This window comes from Mobula hypostoma, chromosome 3 (genome assembly GCF_963921235.1).
Source record: "Mobula hypostoma chromosome 3, sMobHyp1.1, whole genome shotgun sequence".
Taxonomy (NCBI): Eukaryota; Metazoa; Chordata; class Chondrichthyes; order Myliobatiformes; family Myliobatidae; genus Mobula; species Mobula hypostoma.
Genome location: NC_086099.1, coordinates 126,715,401 through 126,743,282, shown reverse-complemented (window position 1 = coordinate 126,743,282; position 27,882 = coordinate 126,715,401). Strand labels below are relative to the sequence as shown.

Here is a 27,882-nt window from a genome sequence, read left to right as displayed (position 1 = left end):
AGTCTCCCAGCCTGCATTTTGTGAGATGTCAGTCTCCCAGCCTGTATTTTGTGAGATGTCAGCCTCCCAGCCTGTATTCTGTGAGGTGTCCATCTCCCAGCCTGCATTTTGTAAGGTCTTGAAGTTCCAAGCTTCTGGCGCTGTTCTCTCTATGTACCTTGACTCTTCCCGCACATTCTCAGTGTCCCAGGATTCTACTGTTGAGACAGCGGCCCACGTATCTGTCAGGGTTGCTTTTAAATTCCAATACTCTTCCAAAGTTTCCTCAGAGCCACAGAAGGTTTCTGATGTTGCCTCAGTGTCCCAGGACTCTGCCAACGTTGCTTGCATGCCTCTAGATTCTTCCAGAATTGTCATTGTGTCATGGGCATCTTCCATTTCTATTTCTGTGTCCCAGCTTTCTTCCACCATTCTTTCTGTTCTTCTGTTCTCTGCCAAGGCCATTTTGCTAGTGCAGTCCTCTGCTAGTGCTCCTGTGGTGTTCCAAGCATTGACCAGTGTTGTTGCAGGTGAACCTTCCAGCATTGCTTGCTTTCTCAAGGCTTCATTGCTCCAGGACCCTTCCAAAAATGTCTCCATGTTCCAGCCCTCTGCAAGTATTGCCTTTTTCTTCCAGGCCATTCCTAACATTACCTCAATATCCCAGATCTTTCCTACTCTTGGCTGAGTGCCTAACATCTCTTCTGGTGCAACCTCAGTATCCCAGGACTTTTCTAATCTTTCCATGATGCCCAAGTTCCTTTTCAAGGTAGCCTCAATATCCCTGGTATTTTCTAATCTTGTCTTGGTGCCTAACATCCCTTTTGGTGCAAACTCAATACTCCAGGCTCTTTCCAGACTTGCCTCGGTGCCTATGTTTCCGTTCTGTGTAGCATCAATATGCAGAGACTTTTCTAGTCTTTCCTGGGTACCTAAAGTCTCTTCTGCTGCACCCTTAATATCCCAGGCCTTTTCTAGCATTGCCTCAGTGCCCAAATTTCTTTTCTGTGTAACGTCCTTATTCAAGGACATTCCTAAGCATTCCTTGATGTCTATGTTGCCTTTCTGTGTTGCGTCAATATCAAAAGACTTTTCTAGTTTTGCCTTGGTGCATAAAGTCCCTTCTGGTGAAGCCTCAATATCCCAGACCCTTTCTGGACTTGTCTTGGTGCCTAAGTGCTGTTCTTGTGTAGCTTCAATATCCCAGGTATTTTCAAGGCTTGGCTGTGTGCTCTTGCTCTTTTCTAATGCACCCTCAATCTCCCAAGCTTTCTTCATCGCTGCCTTGGCACAACTAACGTCGGCCAGTGTGACATTAGCATTACAGACATCACCCAGTGCTGCCTTGGCACTCCGGGCTTTTTCCAGTATGACATTGAACATTCCCTCGATTCCCAGAGCTGGTCCTGATGCTACCTCTGCATTCCAGTTCTTATCCAGTGTTGTCTCCATCCTCTGGGAATATGAATTCTTCCTTCAGTAATTAGCTTCTGAGCTGGTCTGTGTGAATCTAATATGAATGTTATTTATTGTGAACCACAATTTATCTCTTAGATTAAATAATTTTACTCATATTATTTTATATTTCCTATAAAAAGAGATTTGTAAATAAATTTACCTTATCAGTGACCGTTGATTCCTCTAAATCAGTGGTCCCCAACCTCAGGGTCGCGGACTGGTACCGAGCCTCAAAGCACGTGCTACCAGGCCGCGAGGAAACTATATGATTTGGCAATATGAAACGATATGAGTCAGCTGCACTTTTTCTCATTCCCTGTCATACACTGTTGAACTTGAACACCCCCAGCCCCACCGTCAGCCGGTCCACAAGAATATTGTCAATATTAAACCGGTCCGCGGTGCAAAGAAGGTTGGGGACCCCTGCTTTAAATAAAATGAAATCACCTCTACACATTGAACATTAAAGGCTTCTCCTGCAATTCCTGACTCAGAACTGGGTGTGTGATGGCCCTGATGTTGATTATATTCTGTATTATCACTATAATTATGACTATCAACAAATAAATATCAGTCAAACTAAAATTGCAGGTATTGCATTATCTAACAGTGGGACCTAGAAGTCTCTCCAACCTTTAGTATTTGAACAGGGTTTTAGGCCATAAGACCATAACACACGGCAGCAGAATTAGGTCATTCAGCCATAAAGTCTGCACCACCATTCAATCCCTCTCAACCCCGTTCTCCTACCTACTCCCTGTAATTATTGACACCCTTACCAAAGAGCCCAAGAACCTCCGCTTTAAATGTATCCAAATGACTTGAACTCCACAGCCATCTATGGTAATAAATTCCATTGGTTCACCACCCTCTGGCTAAAGAAATTCCTCCTCATCTCTGATCTAGATGATTGTCTCTCTATTCTGAGGTGAAAGAAAAGGACTAGGAAAAGCATAATCTCATCCTGTTCTCTGGCATCACAAAGTAGACTTGCATAACCAGGAATTAGGGACAGGATATTTATTTCGATAGACAAGGCCAGATTGGGATAATCAACATGGCTTTGTTGGTGGTAGGTCATATCTAACAATCTTAGAGAATTTTTTTTTAAGGAGGTTACCAGGAAGGTTGATAAAGTAAAGGAGTTGGACATTGTCTATGTGGCCTTTGACAAAGTCCTGCATAGTAGGTTATTCCAGCGGATTAAGCTGCTTGGCATTCAAGATGAAGTAATACATTGGATTCAACAATGGCTTAGAGGCAGAAGACAGAATGGTAATGGATAGTTGTGTTTCTGACTGGAGGCCCGTGACTAGTAGCATGCCACAAGGATTGGTATTGAGTCCATTATTGTTTGTCATCTATATTAAAGATATAGATCAGCTAGAAAAAACGGGCTGAAAAATGGCAGAAGGAATTTAATACAAGCAAGCGTGAGGTAGTGTACTTTGACAGGAAAAAGACAAACTAACACAGTGAACAGTCAGGCACTGCGGAGTGCAATAGAACAGGGGGATCTGGGAGTACAGATCTATAATTCCTTGGGAGTGTGTCATAGTGTCTCTTGCCCCAGGATCCCTACCCCTTCTCCCATTGTAACTGCTCCAAGGTGTTTTTCACTCTCCTTGGACCTTTCCTCTGGAGATCCAACAGCTTTAAATCCTGCTTCCAGAGGCTTGGTTATCCCATTGGGAATGTGACATACATCCTGGAAACACAGTAATTTGTGCCTCGCAGACTAGGGGTAATCATGGACAATTTGATTCCTCTATCCTCACTCACCCCTCCCTTCCACTGAATGGGCAAATACACACACACAGACACACACACACACACCCCCACCCCCCGCAACCCACTATGTATTTCGGGAAGTGGTACCGTAGCATAAAAGCCAGGACCAACAGGCTCCGGGACAGCTTCTTCCACCAGGCCATCAGACTGATAAACTCGCACTGACTTGAGTGTATTTCTATGTTACATTGACTGTTCTATTTATTATAAATTACTATGATTGCACATTGCATATTTAGATGGAGAAGTAACATAAAGATTTTTACTCCTCATATATGTGAAGGAGGTAAGGACTAAAGTCAATTCAACACACACACACACACACACACACACACCACACCCGACCTGAATCCCACTGTCAGCTAAAAACCCAGGCCTTAAGTACTTTCCAAGAAGCTGCTGTCTATCCACTAGTAAGACGTGGTGAGCAAATTGGGGTAGTTACAGAAATAAACTGTGCTGCTTTAATGGTCGAGAGTATGGGTGAATAGAGGGTAAATTAGCTTTCAGTTTAGTGTTCTATTTTAGTTAGTAAATTACTCTCAGTTTATGTGATGTATCAGATTAGGACCTTGCTATAAGCCAGTGATCCTATAGTTATTGTTTGTCACTATTGTACCATGTCTCCTTGCCCGACGGACCTGCCCTTAATCACATCACAAATCTCTTTGTTTGGTTAAGTGTCCTCAGAAACCTTCTTGGGTATCTGGGTGCTGCTTTCAATATCACACCCTGGGACACTGGGAATGAAGTTGCATGAAGCTTTCTAGAAATAACTCCAGGTGCTTTTATGGCTTGTTCCATGTGGTAATCATTCATTAGTCCTGGAAATTACTGAATAGTAGTAACAGGATTGGTCCCAGTCTGGATAGTAGTAACAGGATTGGTCCAAGTCAGCATGGATTACGAAGGGGAAATCGTGCTTGACTAATCTTCTGGAATTTTTTGAGGATGTAACTATGAAAATGGACAAGGGAGAGCCAATGGATTTAGTGTACCTGGACCTTCAGAAAGCCTTTGATAAAGTCCCACATAGGAGATTAGTGGGCAAAATTAGGGCACATGGTATTGGGGACAGAGTACTGACATGGATTGAAAATTGGATGGCTGATAGAAAACAAAGAGTAGCGATTAACGGGTCCCTTTTGGAATGGCAGGTGGGTACCGCAGGGTTCAGTGCTGGGACCGCAGCTGTTTACAATATATATTAATGATTTAGATGAGGGAATTCAAAGTAACATTGGCAAATTTGCCGATGACACAAAGCTGGGTGGCAGTGTGAAATGTGAGGAGAATGTTATGAGAATACAGGGTGACTTGGACAGGCTGGGTGAGTGGGCAGTTGCATGGCAGATGCAGTTTAATGTGGATAAATGTGAGGTTATCCACTTTGGTGGTAAGAACAGGAAGGCAGATTATTATCTAAATGGAGTCAAGTTAGGAAAAGGGGAAGCACAACGAGATCTAGGTGTTCTTGTACATCAGTCACTGAAAGCAAGCATGCAAGTACAGCAGGCAGTGAAGAAAGCTAATGGCATGTTTGCCTTCATAACAAGGGGAATTGGGTATAAAAGCAAAGAGGTCCTTCTGCAGCTGTACAGGGCCCTGGTGAGACCACACCTGGAGTACTGTGTGCAGTTTTGGCCTCCATATTTGAGGAAGGACATTCTTGCTATTGAGGGAGTGCAGCGTAGGTTCACAAGGTTAATTCCCGGGATGACGGGACTGTCATATGTCAAAAGATTGGAGCGACTGGGCTTGTATACTCTGGAATTTAGAAGGCTGAGAGGGGATCTTATTGAAACATATAAGATTATTAAGGGATTGGACACGCTGGAGGCAGGAAGCATGTTCCCGCTGATGGGTGAGTCCAGAGCCAGAGGCCACAGTTTAAGAATTAGGGGTAGGCCATTTAGAACGGAGTTGAGGAAAAACCTTTTCACCCAGAGAGTGGTGGATATATGGAATGCTCTGCCCCAGAAGGCTGTGGAGGTCAAATCTCTGGATGCTTTCAAAAAAGAGATGGATAGAGCTCTTAAAGATGGCGGAATCAAAGGTTATGGGGATAAGGCAGGAACTGGATACTGATTGTGGATGATCAGCCATGATCACAGTGAATGGCGGTGCTGGCTCGAAGGGCCGAATGGCCTACTCCTGCACCTAATGCCTATTGTCTATTGTCTATTGTCTATTGTCCTTCTCCCCCTTGGGGTTTGAGAAGGCAGCACTCTTTGAAACAACTGTTATATCATTATACTCTAACAGTCAACACAAATAGCTTCCCGTAAGGGCTGAGAATTAAAACCTAGGAAGGAGAACGGCAGAGAGAAGCTGTGCAGTGATGAATGTTGTGAGGAAAAATTAAAGCAAGAAGAAATGACAAATACCACTGGTGTGGCAAGACACCTGCATAAGGCATGGTTTTTCCCTTCTGTTAGAAAGCACTGAGTACAAGGGATAAAGTCAGAAAATGCAGGCTAGGTGGTACAAATGTAATAACCATCCAACTTCAACTAACCTGAGAAGTAGAACAAAACTGGGTAGAAATAATTAGCATATCAACTCACTGCTGGTTGTCCTCCTGTTCCAGTTTGTGGGTGGACATCAACGTAAGCAGCTGGAATCTGGTTCTTAACAATATCACCCCTGGTATTAGCATGGGATCAGAATCAGAATCAGCTTTAATATCACCAGCATACATTATGTGGGAGCAGTACACTGCAATACGTAATAATAAAAACTGTAAATTACAGTAAGATAAAAAGTTAAATTAAATCAGTAGTGCAAAAAGAGAAAAAAAATAGTGAGGTAGTGTTCATAGGTTCAATGTACATTCAGAAATCTGGTAGCAGAGGGGAAGAAACTATTCTCATTTCGTTGTGTGTGACCTTAGGCTCCTTCACCACCTCCTTGATAGCTGCATTGAGAAGAGGGCATGGTGTCGGGAAGGCTAGTGCCCATGATAGAGCTGACTGAGTTTACTTCGATCCTGTGCAGTGCCCCCACCCCCATGGCCAATTAGGATGCTCTCCACAGTATAGCTGTAGAAATTTGTGAGTACTTGCCATACTCATATTCCCTCTAACCAAAGAGAATATTTTCTGACTCTTCAGAAAGGAGCTTTCAGCAGATCCGTGGTTTCTTCTTGTTAACATTAAAGGGTTTGAAACTGGTTTCATTTTGTCTTGATGGAATAATTGTTAGAGGCTTGTGGCTTCTTCCTTCCTGCGGAACAAAAATGCAGCAAGCAGAGTTATCTGGTTCAGTACAGACCTTTGGTGCTGCATGGGTGGAGTTTTCAAGATCTCCTTGTGACTGTGTTGGCTTCCTCGTGACATTTCGATTTGTTCCCTCATTCTAAAGGCAAGCTGGTTAATTGGCCTTTGTAAGCTTCCCTGGGGTGCAAATGATGGATAGAATTTGAAGGGAATTGACAGGAACATGAGAATAAAATGAAAGTGTGTTCTCAACACTCTGAAGAGCTTGTTATCGTGCTGTATCACAATGGCTCTCTCTTTTCCATTCGCACATTGGAAAGTAAGGGAAAGCAAGAAGCAGAAGGAATAGATAAACTGCACATGCCTGGTGATCAAGTAGAGGAAGACTATCCTCACCTTCTAAATTCCTAGCTCCAGGATAGGCAAGCACTGTACAGTTGAACTCCCAGCTACCATAACACTGAAAGAATTTGCATTTATTGTACAAGAGCAAATCCTTAAGAGTATGCAATACTCTCAAAGAAAACATTGGATTCATCCTGCACCAAGAATGGCCAAGGTCCAAAGAAGAATCTTTGAAGCCAGCTTTGTGATATGAGAGATTGCGGCCACCAATTTGTGCGGAGTAAGATATCCCAAACAGGGGGAACATTTTGCTGATGAAGGATAATTATTACCCAGAGAGTCTGGGGAAAAATCCTTTGCTGTTTCAACCATCGTCATGGGACTAACAACCATCTGAGAAGAATTTGATTTTATACTTTATCATAAAGGTGGCCTTGAAATGATGGAGAACTTTCTAAAAGGTCACCTTGTTGGCTCCTTCCCAAGACCGCTATTCCTTTAGGGATCCCGAAAGCGACTGTTGTACAGATATGTGACTGGTCTACTCAGTAATGTTGCTGGTATGACACACTGAGGGGTTCTCTGCTCTGACCTGAGCTAAAAGTAACTTCTGTTCTTTCCCCAGTCCCAGCCTTCCACCCTTGAAAAATACTTGTATATCAGCTCGTGATATTGTGGATTTTGGATTCACAGAGAAGGCACAAGACTGCAGGTGCTGGAATCTGGAGCAACAAGCAATCTGCAGGTGGAACTCAGTGAGTCGATCAGCATCTGCAGGGGGAAAGGAGTGGTCGTCATCCTGGACTGAAACTCTGCACCAGGGCTGGGCAACAGTTGTTACATTGTGATTACAGGGTGACATGGTGACGTAGTGGTTAGCACAACACTTCACAGTACCAGCAACCCGAGTTCAGTTCCCACTGCTGCCTGTAATAAGTTTGTACGTTTTTCCCCGTGACCACTTGGGTTTCCTGCAGGTGCTCCTGTTTCCTCCCACAGCCCAAAAACTGACCAGTTGGTAGGTTAATTGGTCAGTGTAAATTGTCCCGTGATTAGGCTAGGGTTAAATCGGGGGTTGTTGGGCAGTGCGGCTTGAAGGGCCGAAAGGGCCTATTTCGTGTTATATCTCAATAAATAAAATATAAACCTATGCCCATAAGTAAAAGGGACATCTGCTGAGGAAGTTTTCCACCATCTACCCTATCCACTGTATGTCTCTCCTAGTTCCACATACACTAATCTGTACCCCCCTCTGCCTCCTCTACTCCAGTGAAAACAAACCTGGCCTAGACAGTCTCTCTGAATAGCCAAATATTTCATTCCTGGCAACATGTGAGTGAATCTGCTCTGCACCTTCTCCAGGACAATGTGTTCCTTCTATAGTGTGGCAACCACACCATGTTTTATGTAGCTATATCCTCCTCTTTGAATTTACTCCTGTACCTTGGCTACACTTTACAAATTGTCCTCCTCTCCAGTGCTTTATTCATACTATTCTTAGTTTTCTCTCCTGGTTTAATTGCTTTTAATGTTTTAGTTTTCTGCTCACTCACAAAATGTGTGATTATTGCTATTCCTTTTCCTTTCATTTGTTTTGAACCATCGCTTACAACCAATTTTCTCTCCTTATTTATCCTTAAAATTCTCCCGAAGAATCATTAGAGCAGGGTGGTAAATTTGCATATATCATCATACAAATGTCATCTAATCACACACAGATGCCTTTCTCCCTGCATCAGCTAACATTCTGTATAGCGGAGTTTGTCTGGCTTCCTTCCCCTCCAGGGGTTACTGCAGCAGTACTGCTGGTTAACCCATTCTAGTAACTATCTTTTGTAGCTTACTGTGTGAGTATCAGCGGGTATATGAACTTTCAGATCCAATGTATTCAGTCCTAGTGCTGTCCTTGCTCAGAGGTCAAACAGGCCTGGTTCCTACTTGGAGAAGATGGTAGCTCTGGAGTGGATTTCTTCCTTTATCTTCTATTTCTTGCACTGAACGAGTTGCTGTGAAGTTGTCAGCAGGGAAAGGAACTGTTTCAATAGCTCAGTACCAGACTGAGTGAACTATTTCTTTTAAAGGCATGAACAGAGGTACATGGGGTTGGGTTAATGTGAATTGAGAAATTGTTGATGTGTGGGGGTGGGTGCACTTTGGTCAGTGATGATGATGTGGGTAGCCAAGCCCGTGGTTTTCCCCCTGTGATGTCACAATCCCCTGCTTACCTCATCAGTCCACCTGGAGCTGAGGCTGTTTCCCCACTATCTTCCTGTATTCAGTGCTTTTGGGAAAGAACTCCAGGCTCTGGGTCAGAATGAGATGAGCACAAGAACCCCAAACGTATAGCTGAGCAGGTCATTTTGGCTGATATTCCAGAACAGTACCTGCTGAGGTGTCTCGGCCCAAAATGTCAACTGTATTCTTTTCCAAAAAATGCTGCCTGGCCTTCTAAGTTCCTTCAGCATTTTGTGTGTGTTGCTTGGGTTTCTAGCATCTACAGATTTTCTCTTGTTTGTGAGGGAATATGGTGCTGGCTTTTTCATTTTTTTCTTGTTACATATTGTACTGTTCAAAAGTCTTGGGCACGTACAGTATATATAGCTAGGGTGCCTAAGACATTTATACAGTACTGTAGTAATTTTATGCATTGTACTGTACTGCTGCCACAGGAAAAAAAATCATGACATATGAGTGATGATAAACCTGATTTTGATACAGGTCTCTATTGTGGACTGAGACTAGGAAGGGAGCAGAGAGAAGGGAATCATGGTTGGCAAAGAGGAAAAGAGATGGGAACGAGCAGGAAGCACCAGAAAGACATTCTGTAATGATCAAACAACCAATTGTTTGTAATCGAATGACTTTGCTTGGTGTCTCAGGGCTGGGTGTGCCTGCTCCTGTGGTTATCCACCCCCCCCCACCCCTGTCACTTCTCTGCCACCTGTCCCACACCCCTCCTGCGGTGCCCCACCCTCACCATTGCCAACATCCTTTGCTTCTGCCAGATTTACACAGTACATCCATGCTGGCTCACAAAGCAATCCCATTCCCCAAATAATACTTCTCCAAAATTTCTTACTTTCCTCAGTCCCATCAATGGCCCTCAGGTTCTGCCATTCATCTACACACTAGGGCCAATTACTTTGGGGAATTTGGGGAATGGGAAGCACCAAATGGTCAAAGAGGGAACATGCACTTCCACAATCTGCCTTCTTAGCCAGAGTAGATATGAAGATTAGATTTCCCCTACTTCAGTCATCAGCCTGACCCCAGGTGCGTGTTAAAGTGACAGTGCCGACATTTATAGCTGAGCAAGTGCATTTTATTCGTGCCCTGGCCAACATTTATCATTCCACCTCGTCACTTAACTCATTGTTGCCAGAGCAACCTTGCTGTGCACAAAATGAAGGTCATTTTGCTAGCACTACCAGCACAAATATAAATGGCTCTGAAATACTTTGTGATGTGTTGAGTTAATGAGCAGAGTTACGTCAACTCTTCAGATTTACTTTTCAATAGTAGCTCCCAATTCAATCTGCATGCTTGACAGATTTATCTATTACCTGTCACTCCGAACTCCTCGATCAGCCTTGCCTCTTTTTCCTCTCCGGGTAATATTAAGACAGCTGGGCCAGTCTGGCATTTGCATCATATCCCGTATTTAGCCAATTAGAAGGTAGTGAAGGACAATGCGGCGGGTGGTAATGGGAAAAAGAATGGGGATGGCTGAAGGGAAGATGGTGACTTCACTTCACCCTACTTGATTGACCTTCATCATTTGACATTCAAGCGATCGACTCGTGGCTTCCATTTGTCTCCAGGACTTAACTAAAGCTGACATTTTCAGTACATAAATAGTGTGTGAACACATGTTGCACTGGGTGTGCTTAGCTGCAGTTAATCCAAAGCTCATTACCTGAAGATGTAAAAGTTAAAACATGGCCATGTGCTGGGCTGACTAACAATTAAAATGGACACCTGCAGTGAGTGCCAGGAACTTGATTAATCAGTCTTGTGCCATTTTCCAGTGATTTGGGCTGTTTACTCAGTATAGATTCTATGACCCATGTCTTTTAAATGCATGACATGTTGTTATTTTCCTTTGCTATTTAAAGGAAAGTGTGGACTTGGGGGAAATCATGTTTTCTCTCTGCTACTTGCCTACTGCTGGGCGCCTGACGTTAACAGTCATCAAATGCAGGAATCTCAAAGCCATGGACATCACTGGATACTCCGGTGAGTGCACTTTTTTCTTCTAATTCTGCATCCATCAACTCTCTGCCTGAAAGAAAAAAACCCTTATAAGACATACTTATTCAGACAAAATAAACCAACAGGGATAAAACCAGGAAACTATGAAAACACACAAGTATGCTGAGGAAAAAGAAAGCTGCTAATCCCTCCTGAATTAAGAACAGAAGATACATTTATTTATCTCTATGACTTCAGGCTTCAGGACTGGTTATACAGTAAACATAAAACTACCATGACTTCTCTTTTCACTTTTCAAACACTGAGTGATCTATTGAAACTTCTACTGTCTTGAAGAAGGGTCTTGGCCCAAAATATTGACTATTTATTCATTTACATAAATGCTACCTGACCTGCTGAGATCCTCCAGCATTTTGAGTGTGTTGTTTGGGATTTCCAACATCTGCAGAATCTCTCGTGTTGATGATTTTCTACTATTCTTATTGTTTTAATCCAGATATTCACCATTTACTTCTCTGTTTCTTCTATCAATTGGTTGTTAACTGACTGGCTTTTAACATAAGCATTTTATTTACAATATATTTAAAGTACAAATTAAATTTATTTTCTAAGTACATATGTGTCACGATATATAACCCTGAGATGCATTTTCTTGCGGGCATACTCAATAAATACATAATAAAATAATAACCATAACAGAATCAATGGAAGACCACACCGAACCAATGTGCAAAAGACGACAAAGTGTTTAAATACAGAAAGAAAGAAATAATAATAATAATAATAAATAAATAATCAATAAATATCAAGAACATGAGATGAAATGTCCTTGAAAGTGACTTTGTAGGTTGTGGGAACAGTTCAACGATGGGGCAAGTGAAATTGAGTGAAGTTATCCCCTTTGGTTCTAGAGCCTGATGGTTGAGGGGTTATAACTGTTCCTGAACCAGGTGGTGCAAGTCCTGAAGCTCCTGTATCTACTTGCTGATTGCAGCAGTAGGAAGAGAACATGTCCTGGGTGACCTGATGATGGATGCTGCTTTCCCGCAACAATGTTTTGTGTAGATGTTCGCAACGCGGGGAGGGCTATACCTGTGGTAGATTGGGCCATATCTCCTACTTTTTGTAGGATTTTCCATTCAAAGGTATTGGTGTTTCCATACCAGGCTGTGTGGCAGCCAGTCAATATACTCTCCACCACACATCTATAGAAGTTTGTCAAAGCTTTAGATGTCATGCCAAATCTTTGCAAACTCCTAAGGAAGTAGAGGCACTGCCGTGGTTTCTTCACAATTGAACCTCCATGCTGGGTCCAGACATGTCCGACAAAATAATAACAGCGAGGATTTTAAAGTTACTTTATTAACTTTATTATTGCTAACCTTCCTTTGATAAAGGAGCATTTTGAATAATATTTCACCAGGCAATGGGATCAGTGTAAATAGTAGAGTACTCAGATAATGTTTGGACTTATTTTTCTGGGTTGTAGAGGTTGACACTGTTCCTTAGTGTCAACACAGCCTTGAACCACCTGAATAATGTAACTATTATGTCAGGATGCTGTTTGTTGACTGTAGCTCAGCATTTAACACCATTATTCCTACAGTCCTGATCGAAAAGCTATAGAACCTGGGTCAGTTGTACCTCCCTCTGCAACTGGATCCTTGACTTCCTAACCAGAAGACCCCAAAATCTGTGCAGATGGAAATAACATCTCCTCCTCACTGACAATTAACACTGGTGCCCTACAGGGATGTGTACTTAGCCCACTGCTCTACTCTCTCTACACCCATAACTGTCTGGCTAGGCTTAGCTCAAACAGCATCTATGATTTTGCTGATGATACAACCATAGTTGGCAGAATTTCAGATAGTGACAAAAGGGCGTACAGGAGTGAGATATACCAATTAGTGGAGTGGTGTCTCAGCAACAATCTTACGCTCAACGTCAGTAAGATGAAGAGCTGATAACGGACTTCAGGAAGGGTAAGATGAGGGAACACATACCAATCCTCATGAAGGGATCAGAAGCGGAGAGCGTGAGCAGTTTTAAGTTCCTGGGAGTCAATATCTCTGAGGACCTAACCTGGAGGAAACATATCAATGCAGTTATAAGGAAGGCAAGACAGCGACTATATTTCATTAGGAGTTTGAGGAGATTTGGTTTGTCAACTAAAGCACTTGAAAAGTTCTATAAATGTACCATGGAGTGTATTCTGACTGGCTACATCACTGTCTGGTATGGAGGGGCTACTGCACAAGAATGAAGTAAGTTTCAAAAACTTGTAAAATTAGTCAGCTCTATCATGGGTACCAACTTCCATAGTATCCAAGATACGTTCAAGGAGTGGTGCTTTAGGAAGACAGCGTCCATCAATAAGGATCCCCACCACCCAGGACATACCCTCTTCGCACTGTTACTGTCAGGAAGGAGGTACAGAACTCAGTTTTTTCTCTACATTTATTTATCATGTATTTCATTGTACTGCTGCTGTAAAGTTAACAAATTTCACGACATGTGCCAGTGATATTAAATGATTCTGATTCTGATTATATTATTCAAGTGGCCTTGATGAGTTGCACCGATGCTTTACAAAAGATGCTATATTGATGGGATGGGAATTCATGGTTGCATTTCTTCCACAGCACAGTGAAAATGAATACACACAAAATGCTGGAGGAACACAGCAGGCCAGGCAGCATATAGGAAAAAGACAAAACAGTCAACATTTTGAGCTGAGGCCCTTCATCAGGACTGGAAAAAATAGATTAGAAGTCAGAGTAAGAAGGTTGGGGGAGGAGAGGAAGAGGTACAAGATGGTAAGTGATAGGTGAAACCAGGAGAGGGAACGGTGAAGTAAAGAGCTGGAATGTCGATTGGTGAAAGAGATAAAGGGGTAGAGAAGGGGAAATCTGAAGGGACTAGCAGAAGGCCATGGAAGAAAGGGAAGGGAGGAGCAGGGAGGAGAGTGGAGAGAGGAGCACCAGAGGGAGGTGACGGGCAGGTAAGGAGATCAGTGATGGGAATGGGAACAGCAAAGGAGAAGGGTGGGGCAATTATCGGAAGTTTGAGAAATCGATGTTCATGCCATCAGGTTGGAGGCTACCCAGATGGAATATCAGTTGTTGCACCTTCTTACTCTGACTCCTCATCTTTCTTCTCATGTCCTGGTAAAGGATCTCAGCCCGAAACATCGATTGTACTCTTTTCCATGGATGCTGCCTGGCCTACTGAGTTCCTCCAGCATTTTGTGTGTGTGTCCCTTTAGGATTTTTCATTGTAATCCCTATGGAAAGTGGCAAGTCGGGGGAAGGGAAAAATGGTGGGATCCTATCATTATTTCCCATTCCCATTACCCTCTCTCACCTTATCTCCTTACCTGCCAATCACCTCCATCTGGTGCTCCTCCCTCTTCTCTCCTCCCCCTTTCCTTTATTCCATGGCCTTCTACCCTCTCCTTTCAGATTCCCCCTTCTCCGGCCCTTTATCTCTTTCACTGATCGACCCCTCAGCTCTTTATTGGGACATTCTCCCTCTCCTGGTTTCATCTATCAGCTACTGCCTTGTACCTCTTTCTCTCCTTCCCCCACCTGCTTACTCCGACTTCAACTCTTTTTTTTCCAGTACTGATGAAGGGTCTTGGCCCAAAACATCAACTGTTTACTTTTTTCCATAGATGCTGCCTGGCCTACTAAGTTCCTCCAACATTTTGTGGGTATTACTTTGATTTCCAGCATCTGCAGATTTTCTCTTGTTTGACAGTGGAAAGGAAGCCACGTGGTCCAGCTTCATTCCTACAATTTTCACTTAACAATTGGTTGCAATTGATGATTCTCCTCAAATTTTATTGGTGTCACTTTATCTTGCCTCTTACTTTATATACCCAAGACTGGGGTTTTAATTTCAGATAAAATATGGGTTAAATTACTCAGGTTCAAGTTTTATCATTTGGGGATATAACGGCAAAGTGTTCCTTTATGTAGAATCGTCAAACTCATTACCTTCTACTATACTCCTAATGTATGGACTTACAGTATATCAGCTGTAGAGTCCTCTCACTTGTGAAGGTGATGAAGGTGGAGTTTTCACTCCCAATTTGTTCGGTGCAGAACATTCTGGAAAGCATCTGCGCAGGGATTTGTCAGTTATGGAAATGCAGACCCCGCAGGGTGAGTCATTAATTAATGTCAGTCCCAGAATATCATGCCTTCTGTTCTGTTCCTCCAACACATTGCAATCAGAATCTTTTGGACAATCCTCTCCCAAACTGAAGTATTCCAGTTTCTCTCAGTTGTTTGCAGCACCCTTGAAGAGAACAGGATGCTTAAAGATGAAGGTTTAAATATCTCATTATGCAGGCTTGAACAGAGGAAGAAGTTGAACTGTCAGTGAAGCTATGAAACCACTACTGGATAACTGGGTTTTCTGTCCTCAGATCTCACTCACAACCTCCCTGTCCCACAATCCCTTCTCCCATCAAAATTAGGAAACTTTAAAGGTTTTATGGCACTTCCATCATTCAACATGCCATTCTATAGAATTATATATTTTATATGGGTACAAACTATAATCTATATTCTCATAATTAATGAACCAAGTCCTTTTATAATTCTGAGAGAGATAAAAAGACTTCACAATAAAAGAGAATAAAGGGCCTGGACACAATATGCACACACTCACACACACACAAACTGACATGCGCAAAGACACACACACACAAGAAGCTCCATCATCATAAGCCTGAATGGTAACAAGTTGCTTCGTGAAAATGGTGAAAAATGGGTCCACTTACAGTGTAATGCCTGGGTGTTAGGCATACGTCAGTGGCAGTCAGAAGGTTACTAGAATGATTCAAGTTAGAGCTTTTACTCTTTGGAATGACAGAAGTTGAGAGGTGACTTGACAGAGGTGCAAAAAAGGATTATGAAAGATGTAGACAGAACGGATAGCCAACACCTTTATCCCAGAGCAGCAAAGGACAACACCAGAAGATGCCTATTTAAGGTGAGAGTAGGAGGTATCAGAGATGGGTTTTACACACAGAGAGTGGTGAGTACCTGGAACATATTGCCAGGGTTTGGTAGCAGAGATTGACACAATAATCATCATCATCATCATCGTTCTGCACTGTGTCATGTGACATGGGTGACCATAATCTTTGACCAAGACTGCTTTTGACAAAATGTTCTGCAGTAGTGGTTTGCCACTGCAACCTTCTAGGGAGTGTATTTGCAAGACAGGTGACCCCAGCCATTATCAATGCTCTTCAGAGAATGTCTGCCTGGTATCAGTGGTCACATAAGCAGGGCTTGTGATGTGCACCAGCTGCTCATATGACCATCCGCCACCTGCTCCCGCAGCTTTACATGACCCTGATCAGGGGGGCTAAGCAGGTGCTACACCTTGCCTAAGTGACCTGCAGGCTAGCAGAGGGAAGGAGCATCTTACACTTCCTTTGGTAGAGATGTATCTCCACCCCGCCACCCATCTGATACAATAAGGGCAGTTAAAAGACTCTTAGATAGACACACGGATGAAAGAAAATTAGTGACATATAGGCTGTGTAGGTGAGAGGAGCTTGGTTGATCGTGGAGTAGATTTACTGACACACTTTGTGGGTTGAACGGTCCACGCTGTTCCTTGTTCTACATTCTTCTTCAGCGCATGCATGAGCATATACTCATGGCTAAAACACGGGCCACATTCTAAAATGGTAATTGGTATTATATAAATGCAAATACAAATTATCTATTTCCTTCATTTCTTATGAAAGGAGGCCATTTTGATCCACTGTCTATGTTGTTGATAGCAAGAGAAGAGTATACGTAAATCTAAATTAATTTATATTGCATTGATGAGACACGTTACAGATATAAGGAAGTGTGGTTAAAAGTTCTGTAAAGATAGCTCACTAATGTTAAAACCATTTTAAATGAGGAAAGGGTGCCAGAAATGGACTAAATTTCTTCCTCTCCAGCTGTGCCTCAACAAGACCTAGTAGCATAGACAGCAGATAACAGTAAAGAAATTACCCACAATTCCACATACATTGCCAGCCTCATCTAGTGTAATTTCTACTGTTGTTACAAAACATTAAATTAAGTTGCAATTTCATCTGGGGAAATTAACAACACCGAGTGAAAGGGCACTTATGAGTAATGACTATTTAGTGTGTGGGTTAGAGCTAATGAACAGAGAATTGTTTGTACTGGCATTAAACATTGTTTGTAAAGAGCTATTAGCCCCTAAATATGCTGCTGCATGATGAGAGTTGGAATTACATTTTAGTCACATCAGATAGACAATTCTTTACAAGAAGATGAGATGCAACCTCCATGAAGCTGTCAGGGATGCCAGTAGACAATACCAGTTCAAAGTCAAGTACCAAGCCAGCCACCAGATGCAACAGGCTACAACACAAAGTCAAGCAGCTTCCCCAACAATGGCACACCCCTTCCTGATGAACGTAATGCTTTCTAGACATGTTTTGAACAGAAGGAGATCAGAATGTCACCGCCCACTCCGACAGCCTCCAATGCAAATGAGCCCACAATCATCATTGCAGACATAAGATGAGTCTTTCGGAAAGTGAACCCATGGTAATCATCTGGATTGGATTGTATTCCTAGCCGTGCACTTAAATCATGTGCAGATCAGTTGCTGGGGGTATTTGCAAACAATTTTAACCTCTGCCTATTTCAATCTGAGGTTCCCATCTGCTGTAAGACGACTACTATCATCCCAGTGCCTAGGCAAATCATGATAACGTGCCTGCATGACTTCTGCCTGTTGGTTCTGACGTCCACCTTCATGAAGTTCTTTAAGAGGCTAGTCATGGCACACATTAACTCCAGCCTCCCAGACAACCTCAGTCAACTGCATTTCTTTTTTTTATTCTGCAATTTGATTTTGTTTTGTAATTTATATTTTATTGAAGTTCATCATTAAACAAACTTTTCCATAAAATGTATTTCAGATACTGTACATATATCATATAATCATATTTGCACAAATCTCCACATAATATTTATCTGAGGTATAGAAAAGAGAGGAAAGAAAGAACAAACAAAAGGAGAAAACTATGTATAAGTAGGGAGTGATCTTTTTCTTTAACAAAATATTTATTGATTTGTGAGAATAAAATCAGGCCTATGAGGTGTTATATAGTTGAACCATTTTTCCCAGTATGAATCAAATTGTTCCAACTTGTGATTAACAGATGCTGTTATCTTCTCCATTTTGTAAATGTCCATTGCCAGCAAAATAGATCTTAAACCATTTCTGGTCGAATATACATTAAACTATTACTTTTTGTCCTCTAGTTTCACTTTTAACACTACAATGCAAACAAATTCATATCCAGACTCATAGTCCTGGGACCACACACCTCAATGAGTAGTGATAGATAGCAACACTTCTGCCACAATTATCCTCAATACCTGAGACCCACAAGAGTGCATCCTCATCCCCCTACTCTACTCCTTGTACACTCACAGTTGCAATGACAGATTCTGCTCCCATTCCATCTACAAGTTTGCAGATGATACCATCACGGTGGGTCACATCTCAAATAACGATGAGTTAGTGTCCACAAAACCAAGGAGATGTTCATTGACGTCAGGAAGGGGGCAGTGCACATGATCCTGTTTGCACAACTGTGTTGAGGTTGACAGCTTCAAGTTCCTAGGAGTGAACATCAACAATAGCTCTCCTGGTCCAATCACATTGAAGCCTTGGCCAAGAAAAGGCACCAGCACCTCAACTTCATCACCGAGCTAAAAAAAATTTTTGCTGAGGAAGAGGATTTCTTGGAATGTATGCGGGATGGTTTTTTGAAACAACATGTCGAGGAACCAACTAGAGAGCAGGCTATTCTGGACTGGGTTTTGAGCAATGAGGAAGGGTTAATTAGCAATCTTGTCGTGAGAGGCCCCTTGGGTAAGAGTGACCATAATATGGTGGAATTCTTCATTAAGATGGAGAGTGACATAGTTAATTCAGAAACAAAGGTTCTGAACTTAAAGAGGGGTAACTTTGAAGGTATGAGACGTGAATTAGCTAAGATAGACTGGCAAATGACACTTAAAGGATTGACGGTGGATATGCAATGGCAAGGATTTAAAGGTTGCATGGATGAACTACAACAATTGTTCATCCCAGTTTGGCAAAAGAATAAATCAAGGAAGGTAGTGCACCCGTGGCTGACAAGAGAAATTAGGGATAGTATCAATTCCAAAGAAGAAGCATACAAATTAGCCAGAGAAAGTGGCTCACCTGAGGACTGGGAGAAATTCAGAGTTCAGCAGAGGAGGACAAAGGGCTTAATTAGGAAGGGGAAAAAAGATTATGAGAGAAAACTGGCAGGGAACATAAAAACAGACTGTAAAAGCTTTTATAGATATGTAAAAAGGAAAAGACTGGTAAAGACAAATGTAAGTCCCCTGCAGACAGAAACAGGTGAATTGATTATGGGGAGCAAGGACATGGCAGACCAATTGAATAATTACTTTGGTTCTGTCTTCACTAAGGAGGACATAAATAATCTTCCAGAAATAGTAAGGGACAGAGAGTCCAGTGAGATGGAGGAACTGAGCGAAATACATGTTAGTAGGGAAGTGGTATTAGGTAAATTGAAGGGATTGAAGGCAGATAAATCCCCAGGGCCAGATGATCTGCATCCTAGAGTGCTTAAGGAAGTAGCCCAAGAAATAGTGGATGCATTAGTGATAATTTTTCAAAACTCGTTAGATTCTGGACTAGTTCCTGAGGATTGGAGGGTGGCTAATGTAACCCCACTTTTTAAAAAAGGAGGGAGAGAGAAACCGAGGAACTATAGACCAGTTAGCCTAACGTTGGTGGTGGGGAAACTGCTGGTGTCAGTATCAAGGATGTGATAACAGCACATTTGGAAAGCGGTGAAATGATCGGACAAAGTCAGCATGGATTTGTGAAAGGAAAATCATGTCTGACGAATCTCATAGAATTTTTTGAGGATGTAACTAGTAGAGTGGATAGGGGAGAACCAGTGGATGTGGTATATTTGGATTTTCAAAAGGCTTTTGACAAGGTCCCACACAGGAGATTAGTGTGCAAACTTAAAGCACACGGTATTGGGGGTAAGGTATTGGTGTGGGTGGAGAATTGGTTAGCAGACAGGAAGCAAAGAGTGGGAATAAACGGGACCTTTTCAGAATGGCAGGCGGTGACTAGTGGGGTACCGCAAGGCTCAGTGCTGGGACCCCAGTTGTTTACAATATATATTAATGACTTGGATGAGGGAATTAAATGCAGCATCTCCAAGTTTGCGGATGACACGAAGCTGGGTGGCAGTGTTAGCAGTGAGGAGGATGCTAAGAGGATGCAGGGTGACTTGGATAGGTTGGGTGAGTGGGCAAATTCATGGCAGATGCAATTTAATGTGGATAAATGTGAAGTTATCCACTTTGGTGGCAAAAATAGGAAAACAGATTATTATCTGAATGGTGGCCGATTAGGAAAAGGGGAGGTGCAACGAGACCTGGGTGTCATTATACACCAGTCATTGAAAGTGGGCATGCAGGTACAGCAAGCGGTGAAAAAGGCGAATGGTATGCTGGCATTTATAGCGAGAGGATTCGAGTACAGGAGCAGGGACGTACTACTGCAGTTGTACAAGGCCTTGGTGAGACCACACCTGGAGTATTGTGTGCAGTTTTGGTCCCCTAATCTGAGGAAAGACATCTTTGCCATAGAGGGAGTACAAAGAAGGTTCACCAGATTGATTCCTGGGATGGCAGGACTTTCATATGAAGAAAGACTGGATGAATTGGGCTTGTACTCGTTGGAATTTAGAAGATTGAGGGGGGATCTGATTGAAACGTATAAGATCCTAAAGGGATTGGACAGGCTAGATGCTGGAAGATTGTTCCCGATGTTGGGGAAGTCCAGAACGAGGGGTCACAGTTTGAGGATAGAGGGGAAGCCTTTTAGGACCGAGATTAGGAAAAACTTCTTCACACAGAGAGTGGTGAATCTGTGGAATTCTCTGCCACAGGAAACTGTTGAGGCCAGTTCATTGGCTATATTTAAGAGGGAGTTAGATATGGCCCTTGTGGTTACGGGGGTCAGGGAGTATGGAGGGAAGGCTGGGGCGGGGTTCTGAGTTGGATGATCAGCCATGATCATAATAAATGGCGGTGCAGGCTCAAAGGGCCGAATGGCCTACTCCTGCACCTATTTTCTATGTTTCTATGTGCTCTTTGATGCTCACCGATTGTTATTGATGCACCCGAGAAAGCATCTTATCTCAATGCTTTCGGCTTGGTGTGGCAACTGCTCTGTCTGTGACTGCAATAACCACAGAGAGTTGTGGACACAGCTCTCAGCATGTCACAGAAAAGCAGTCTCGTCTCGTTGGGCCCTGTCCAGACTTCTCTCTGCCTTGGTAAAGCAGAGCATAATCAGAGACCCTACCCACCCTGGATGTTCTCTCTTCATCCCCTCCCATTGCACAGAAGATACAAAACCCTGAAAGAACCTATGACCAGGCTCAAAAACAGCTTTGAAGTCGCTGTTAAAAGACTACGGAATGGTTCCCCAGTACAACAAGGTGAACATAGAACATAGAACATAGAATTGTACAGCACATTACGGGCCCTTCGTCCCACAATGTTGTGCCGACCCTCAAACCCTGCCTCCCATATAGCTCCCCCAACCTTAAATTCCTCCATATACCTGTCTAGTAGTCTCTTAAACTTCACTAGTGTATCTGCCTCCACCACCGACTCAGGCAGTGCATTCCACGCACCAACCACTCTCTGAGTAAAAAACCTTCCTGTAATATCCCCCTTGAACTTCCCACCCCTTACCTTAAAGCCATGTCCTCTTGTATTGAGCAGTGGTGTCCTGGGGAAGAGACGCTGGCTATCCACTCTATCTATTCCTCTTATTATCTTGCACACCTCTATCATGTGTCCTCTCATCCTCCTTCTTTCCAAAGAGTAAAGCCCTAGCTCCCTTAATCTCTGATCATAATGCATACTCTCTAAACCAGGCAGCATCCTGGTAAATCTCCTCTGTACCCTTTCCAATGCTTCCACATCCTTCCTATAGTGAGGCAACCAGAACTGGACACAGTACTCCAAGTGTGGCCTAACCAGAATTTTATAGAGCTGCATCATTACATCGCGACTCTTAAACTCTATCCCTCGACCTATGAAAGCTAACACCCCATAAGCTTTCTTAACTACCCTATCCACCTGTGAGGCAACTTTCAGGGATCTGTGGACATGTACCCCCAGATCCCTCTTCTCCTCCACACTACCAAGTATCCTGCCATTTACTTTGTACTCTGCCTTGGAGTTTGTCCTTCCAAAGTGTACCACCTCACACTTCTCCGGGTTGAACTCCATCTGCCACTCCTCAGCCCACTTCTGCATCCTATGAATGTCTCTCTGCAATTTTCGACAATCCTCTACACTATCTACAACACCACCAACCTTTTTTTTATTAATAAGATGGATTCCTGACTGTGCAGTCTGTCTCGTTATGACCTTTCATCTTACTGTTTGCCTGCACTGCACTCTCTGTGTAACTGTAACACTTCATTCTGCATTCTCCTGTAGTTTTACCTTGTACTGACTCAATGCACTGATGTGATGAAATAATCTGTATAAACAGTATCCAGGTTTGGTACATGTGACAATAGTAATCCAATGTACCATTTTTCAGAATTCCTTCAGTGTTTGAATATATCAATACATGTGACAATAATTTATTTATTTATTTATTATTATTTAGCAATAAAAATAATTTGCTTTTTATTCTTGAGCCTCAGATACAAAGCCTGTTCAAATTGATCTTGGCCTCTTCTCCTGATCCTACACGTTTGAAATCCTTTGGAGTAGAACCGGGCACAGTCTCCAGGATAATAAGACCAGAGACCAGTCACATATTTATAAAATTGCAGCTGGGAACGACACACTGGTGCAGTAGGGAGTACTGCTGCCTCATTCTCCAGTGGCATGGGATCAATTGTGCTCTCCGCTATGGATTGTATGGGGTGTTCCTTGATGCTGCGTATGTTTCACTGGGTACTTTGGTTTCCTCCTACCTGCCATGGATGTGCAGGGTGGTTGGGGAATGAGTCCAGAAGAAGAGAAGATCCAAGGGCAGGTCAGCCACAATCAGGCTTGAGGGGCCTACTTCTGCTCCTAATTTCTTATGTCCTTATGTTTGCACAGCTTGTTGTCTTTTGCACACCGATTGAAGGCCCAAGTTGGTGCGGTCTTTCATTGATTCTACTATGGTTATTTTCTATTATGAATTTATTGAGTATGCCCACAAGAAAATTAATCTCTGTGTTGTATATGGAGAGATATATGTACAGAACTTTGCCAATAAGTTTACTTTGAACTTTGAACTTTAATTGATCGCTGTAATATACCCCAATGTGTTTGGCTGTAGAAGAATTATGGGAGAGTTAATGACGGGGTAGGGGAATAGGATTAATGGGATTGCTCTGAGTGGCAGTGTAGATTCACTGGGCAAATAGACTGTTCTATGTTGGAAGGAAATATGAGTTCTATATGAGGAGCTCCCATAATGATATACAACACTTGAATTAGCCTCTTCCCCAAAACAACCAGGCTTATCATTTGTCTATTTCCAGACTGCCTATGAATAGCTTCAGGTAGGCCTTGATATTCCCTGCTGTCCAAATGTTATGCAGCTATGTTCTCATCAAGAAAACCAGCATTCATCTAATTCACCCTCCATCATTTTGGTAGTTGAAAGTACAGCAGTAATAGAGCTGTGGACCAATGGAGGCACCACTTTTCTGGCAAGCTGATGAGGTTGATAAGATAGGGTTCGTATGGAGTGTTGGACTTCATTAGGCAGGGGACCACGTCCAAGAGCCGCAGTGTTAATTCTCTATAGCACGGTAATGTTGTCGCTCTTCAAAACCCTGGTTAGACCACACCTGAAATATTGTGTTCACTTCTGGTCACCTCATCATAAAAAGGATGTGGAAGCTTTAGAGAGGGAGCAGAGAAGATTTACCAGGATGCTGCCTGGACGAGAGAGCATGCCTTATGAGGACAGGTTGAGTAAGCTAGAGCTTTTCTCTTTGGAACGAAGGTGGATGAGAGGTGACTTAGCAGAGGGGTACAAGATGATAAGAGGTTTCCATCGAGTGGATAGCCAGAGACGTTTTTTTTTCCCCAAGGTGGAAATGGCTAAAACAGGGAGGCATAATTTTACCAGCAATTTTTATGTGTGTTGCTTGAAATTCCAGCATCTGCAGATTTCTTCATGTTTGCAGGCATAATTTTAAGGTGATTTGTAGAAATTATAGGAGGAATGTCACAGGTGAGTTTTTTTTACACAGAGAGTGATCAGTGTGTGGAATACACTGCTGGGGTGATGGTAGAGGCAGACACAGGGACATTTCAGAGACTCTTCAATAGGCATGTGGATGATAGAGAAATGGAGAGCAACGTAGGAGGGAAAGGTTAGATTAATCTTAGAGTCGGTTTTAATGTCGGTATTATATTGTGGGGGAAAGAGCCTGTACAGCTCTGTAATTCTCAGTGTTCTCAGTAACTTGTTCCTTTTCAGATGGATGAATCCCTCTACATCTGTACAGCATGATCTGGCTGGGTGGCATTAAAGCAAAAGTTTTTCTCTGTATCTCGGTCCCCATAACAATAATGTTCATCATAACCAGCATGAACTCTAGCAAGGCCTTTGACAAAGTCCCACACAGCGAGGCTGGTAAAGGTGACTCAGCCACTTGGCATTCAGGATGAAGTAGTAAATTGGATTCAGCATTGGCTTTGTGGGAAAAGGCAGCGTGTGGTAGTAGATGGTTGCCTCTCTGTGACTGCTATGCTGCAGGGATCGGTGCTGAGTCCATTGTTGTTTGTCATCTATATCAATAATTTGAATGATAATATGGTAACTGGATCAGCACATTTATGAATGACACCAAAATTGGGGGGGCATTATGGATTGTCAAGAAGTCTTGCAGCAGGATGTGTATCAGCTGGAAAAATGAGTTGATGGAATTTAATGCAGGAAACTATGAGGTGTTGCACTTTGGAAGGACATACCAGGGTGGGTCATGTAGTGACTTGGGAGCAGCATAGTTTGATTAGCGGTTAGCACAGTGCTTTACAGTACAGGCGACCTAGATTCAATTCCTGCCGCTGCCTGTAAAGAGTTTGTACGTTCTCCCTGTGACCACGTTGGTTTCCTCCTGATGCACCACTTTCTTCCCACAGTCCAAACACATACCGGTTGGTAGATTAATTGGCCATTGCAAATTGTCTCGTGTCCAGTCTGGGGTTAAATCAGGGGTTGCTGGGCAGTGTGGCTGAAAGGCTGGAAGCACCTATTCTGTGTTGTATCTCAATACATAAATAACTATGGTGCTGTCATAGGTAGATAAGGCCATGAAGAGTTTTGGCACATTGGTCTTCATAAATCAGAGAACTAAGGTACAAGAGATTCATATTCGGATTCCAATTTAACTATCACATACACATCAAAACATACAGTGAAATGTGTCGTCTGCATTAACAACCAGCACACCCAAAGATGTGGACTGGGGTCATCTGCAAATGTTGCCACACATTCCAGCAGCAACATAGCAATTCTCCCAGTGATTAACACAATGGCACAACACAGAATAACACAAGGAAAAACAACAATGACAGAACTAAACAACAGCAAAACAAGCCTCTTTTCTACCAACCCACCCATCCACCCCCTCACACTCAGGCAGTCCTCTGGTTGGAGTTGGGTTGTTAAAGTTGTATAAGACATTCGAGAGGTCAAATTAGCTGTATTGTGTGTAGTTCTGGTCACCTACAATATCAATAAGATTGAAAGAGTACAGAGAAAATTTACAAAGATGTTGTTAAGTCTTGAGAACCTGAGTTATAGGGAATGGTTGAATAGGTTAGGACTTTTTTAACACAGAGGGTAAGTTTTTTTTACACAGAGAGCGGTGAATGCGTGTAATGGGCTGCCAGCAATGGTGGTGGAGCTTAGAAAAATAGAGGGCTATCGGTAACTTTAGGTAATCTCTAAGTAAGTACATGTTCGGCACAGCATTGTGGGCCAAAGGGCCTGTATTATGCTGTAGGTTTTCTATGTTTCTTTGTTGTTCTATGTTTCTATGTTTATTCCCTGGAGCATAGGAGAATAAGGGGAAATTTGATAGAGGTATACAAAATTTTGAGAGGTATAGACAGGGTAACTATGAGCTTGCTTTTTCCACTGAGGTTGGGTGAGTCTAGAAATAGAGTCATAGGTTAAGGTTGAAAGGTGAAATATTTAAGAGAAACTTGAAGTGGGATTTCTTCACTCAGAGGATAGTGAGAGTGTGGAATGAGCTGCCAGCTGAAGTCATGGATGCAAGTACGATTGCAACATTTAAGAGTGGTTTGGATGAGAACATGGATGGGGGGAGTATGGAGGGCTATGATCCAAGTGTGGGCTGATGGGACGACGCATAGCCATTCCACAAAGGGCCTGCTTCTGTGTTGTAATCCTCTTTGCCTCTGGGACATGAAGGGCATACCATCAAACCTCCTTCCTCTGAGCTATCCTGATGGGTTTTAATTATGTAATTTTTCTAAATGTACATTGCCAGTGGAAAATTTCACAGCTAGACCTATATAGCAGATACTTATTCACTACAAGTCACTGCATGAGACTCCTCATCAAAATTACTGAATATGCAAAGCAGTTCCAATCTGCATTCCCTGGGAAGTACCACTAAGAGGAGCAATGGGAAAAAAATGTTATCTTTCTCTTACAAGCAGACACAGAATTGAACGTTCTCCAGTTTAGTAAAGTAGTAAAGAGTTTTCATTTTCCATTGCCTAAAGTTGTCTCAAACTAATTCAGTCAACAAAAGGCAACCAGAAAGGACCAAGTAGATATACTGTACAGTATAGAATGCCATGGAAATGCATAACTAAGGAACATTCCCTGCCCTTGTTCCAACCTCTGTTTCTCCATCACTGAAACTTCTACTCATAGTTTCATTCCCTGGTGATCTGTTGTGTTCCATGTCATGAGCCGATTCTTACAAACTTCATTACTGAGGACCATTTGTACCAAATTGCTTTTCTTAACCAGTATTGCAAAGTTCCCAGTGCACAGCTTTGCCTACCGATGGGTATAGGGTACAACACATTCTTTTTCATTTCTACTGGGTAATTAGATTGACCAGAAACCTAAGAAACAACAAACTGTATCTGATTTTTCTCTTAACACGGAGAATGCAATTTGCTGTCTCACCAGCACTTTGGATAAAATGTCTCTGTTGAGAACAAGAGTGGTAATGTTAATATTGAATTAAAAATAAATTATCTGTGGGAAGAATCCACAATTTTGTTTGGAATCTTTACAAGCCTGCTCCCTCCATCCATAATGCAAACTCAGAATCAAGCCTTTGCTTTCTTTTCTAGATCCATATGTTAAGGTTTCTTTGCTATGTGAAGGACGACGACTAAAAAAGAAGAAAACAACCATAAAGAAAAACACATTAAATCCTACTTACAATGAGGCAATTATCTTCGACATTCCTCCTGAGAACATGGACCAGGTCAGCCTTCTCATCTCAGTCATGGACTATGACCGGTAAGTAATGGAACTCAATGTCTGCACAAGATCAAAGTTCAAAGTAAATAGAATAACAACCATAACAGAATCAATGAAAGACCACACCAACTTATGCATTCACTGCAAAGGGCAACAAACTATGCAAATACAAAAAGAAGGAAATAATAATAATAAACAAATAAGCAATAAATTTTGAGAACATAAAATGAAGAGTCCTTGAGAATCAGTCCATTGGTTGTGAGAACATTTCAAGCAGCACACA

General features: G+C 42.5%; 1 protein-coding gene across 1 annotated transcript in view; it reads left to right on the top strand.

Annotated features, from left to right (window-relative positions):
• LOC134343535 (synaptotagmin-6-like) overlaps positions 1–27,882 on the top strand; it is a 486,430-nt gene that overhangs the window by 441,907 nt on the left and 16,641 nt on the right. Inside the window, exons 4-5 of the mRNA XM_063042281.1 lie at positions 10,907–11,027; positions 27,467–27,638. Of these exons, the coding sequence (XP_062898351.1) occupies positions 10,907–11,027; positions 27,467–27,638 (293 nt within the window). The remainder of the gene's footprint in view (positions 1–10,906; positions 11,028–27,466; positions 27,639–27,882) is intronic.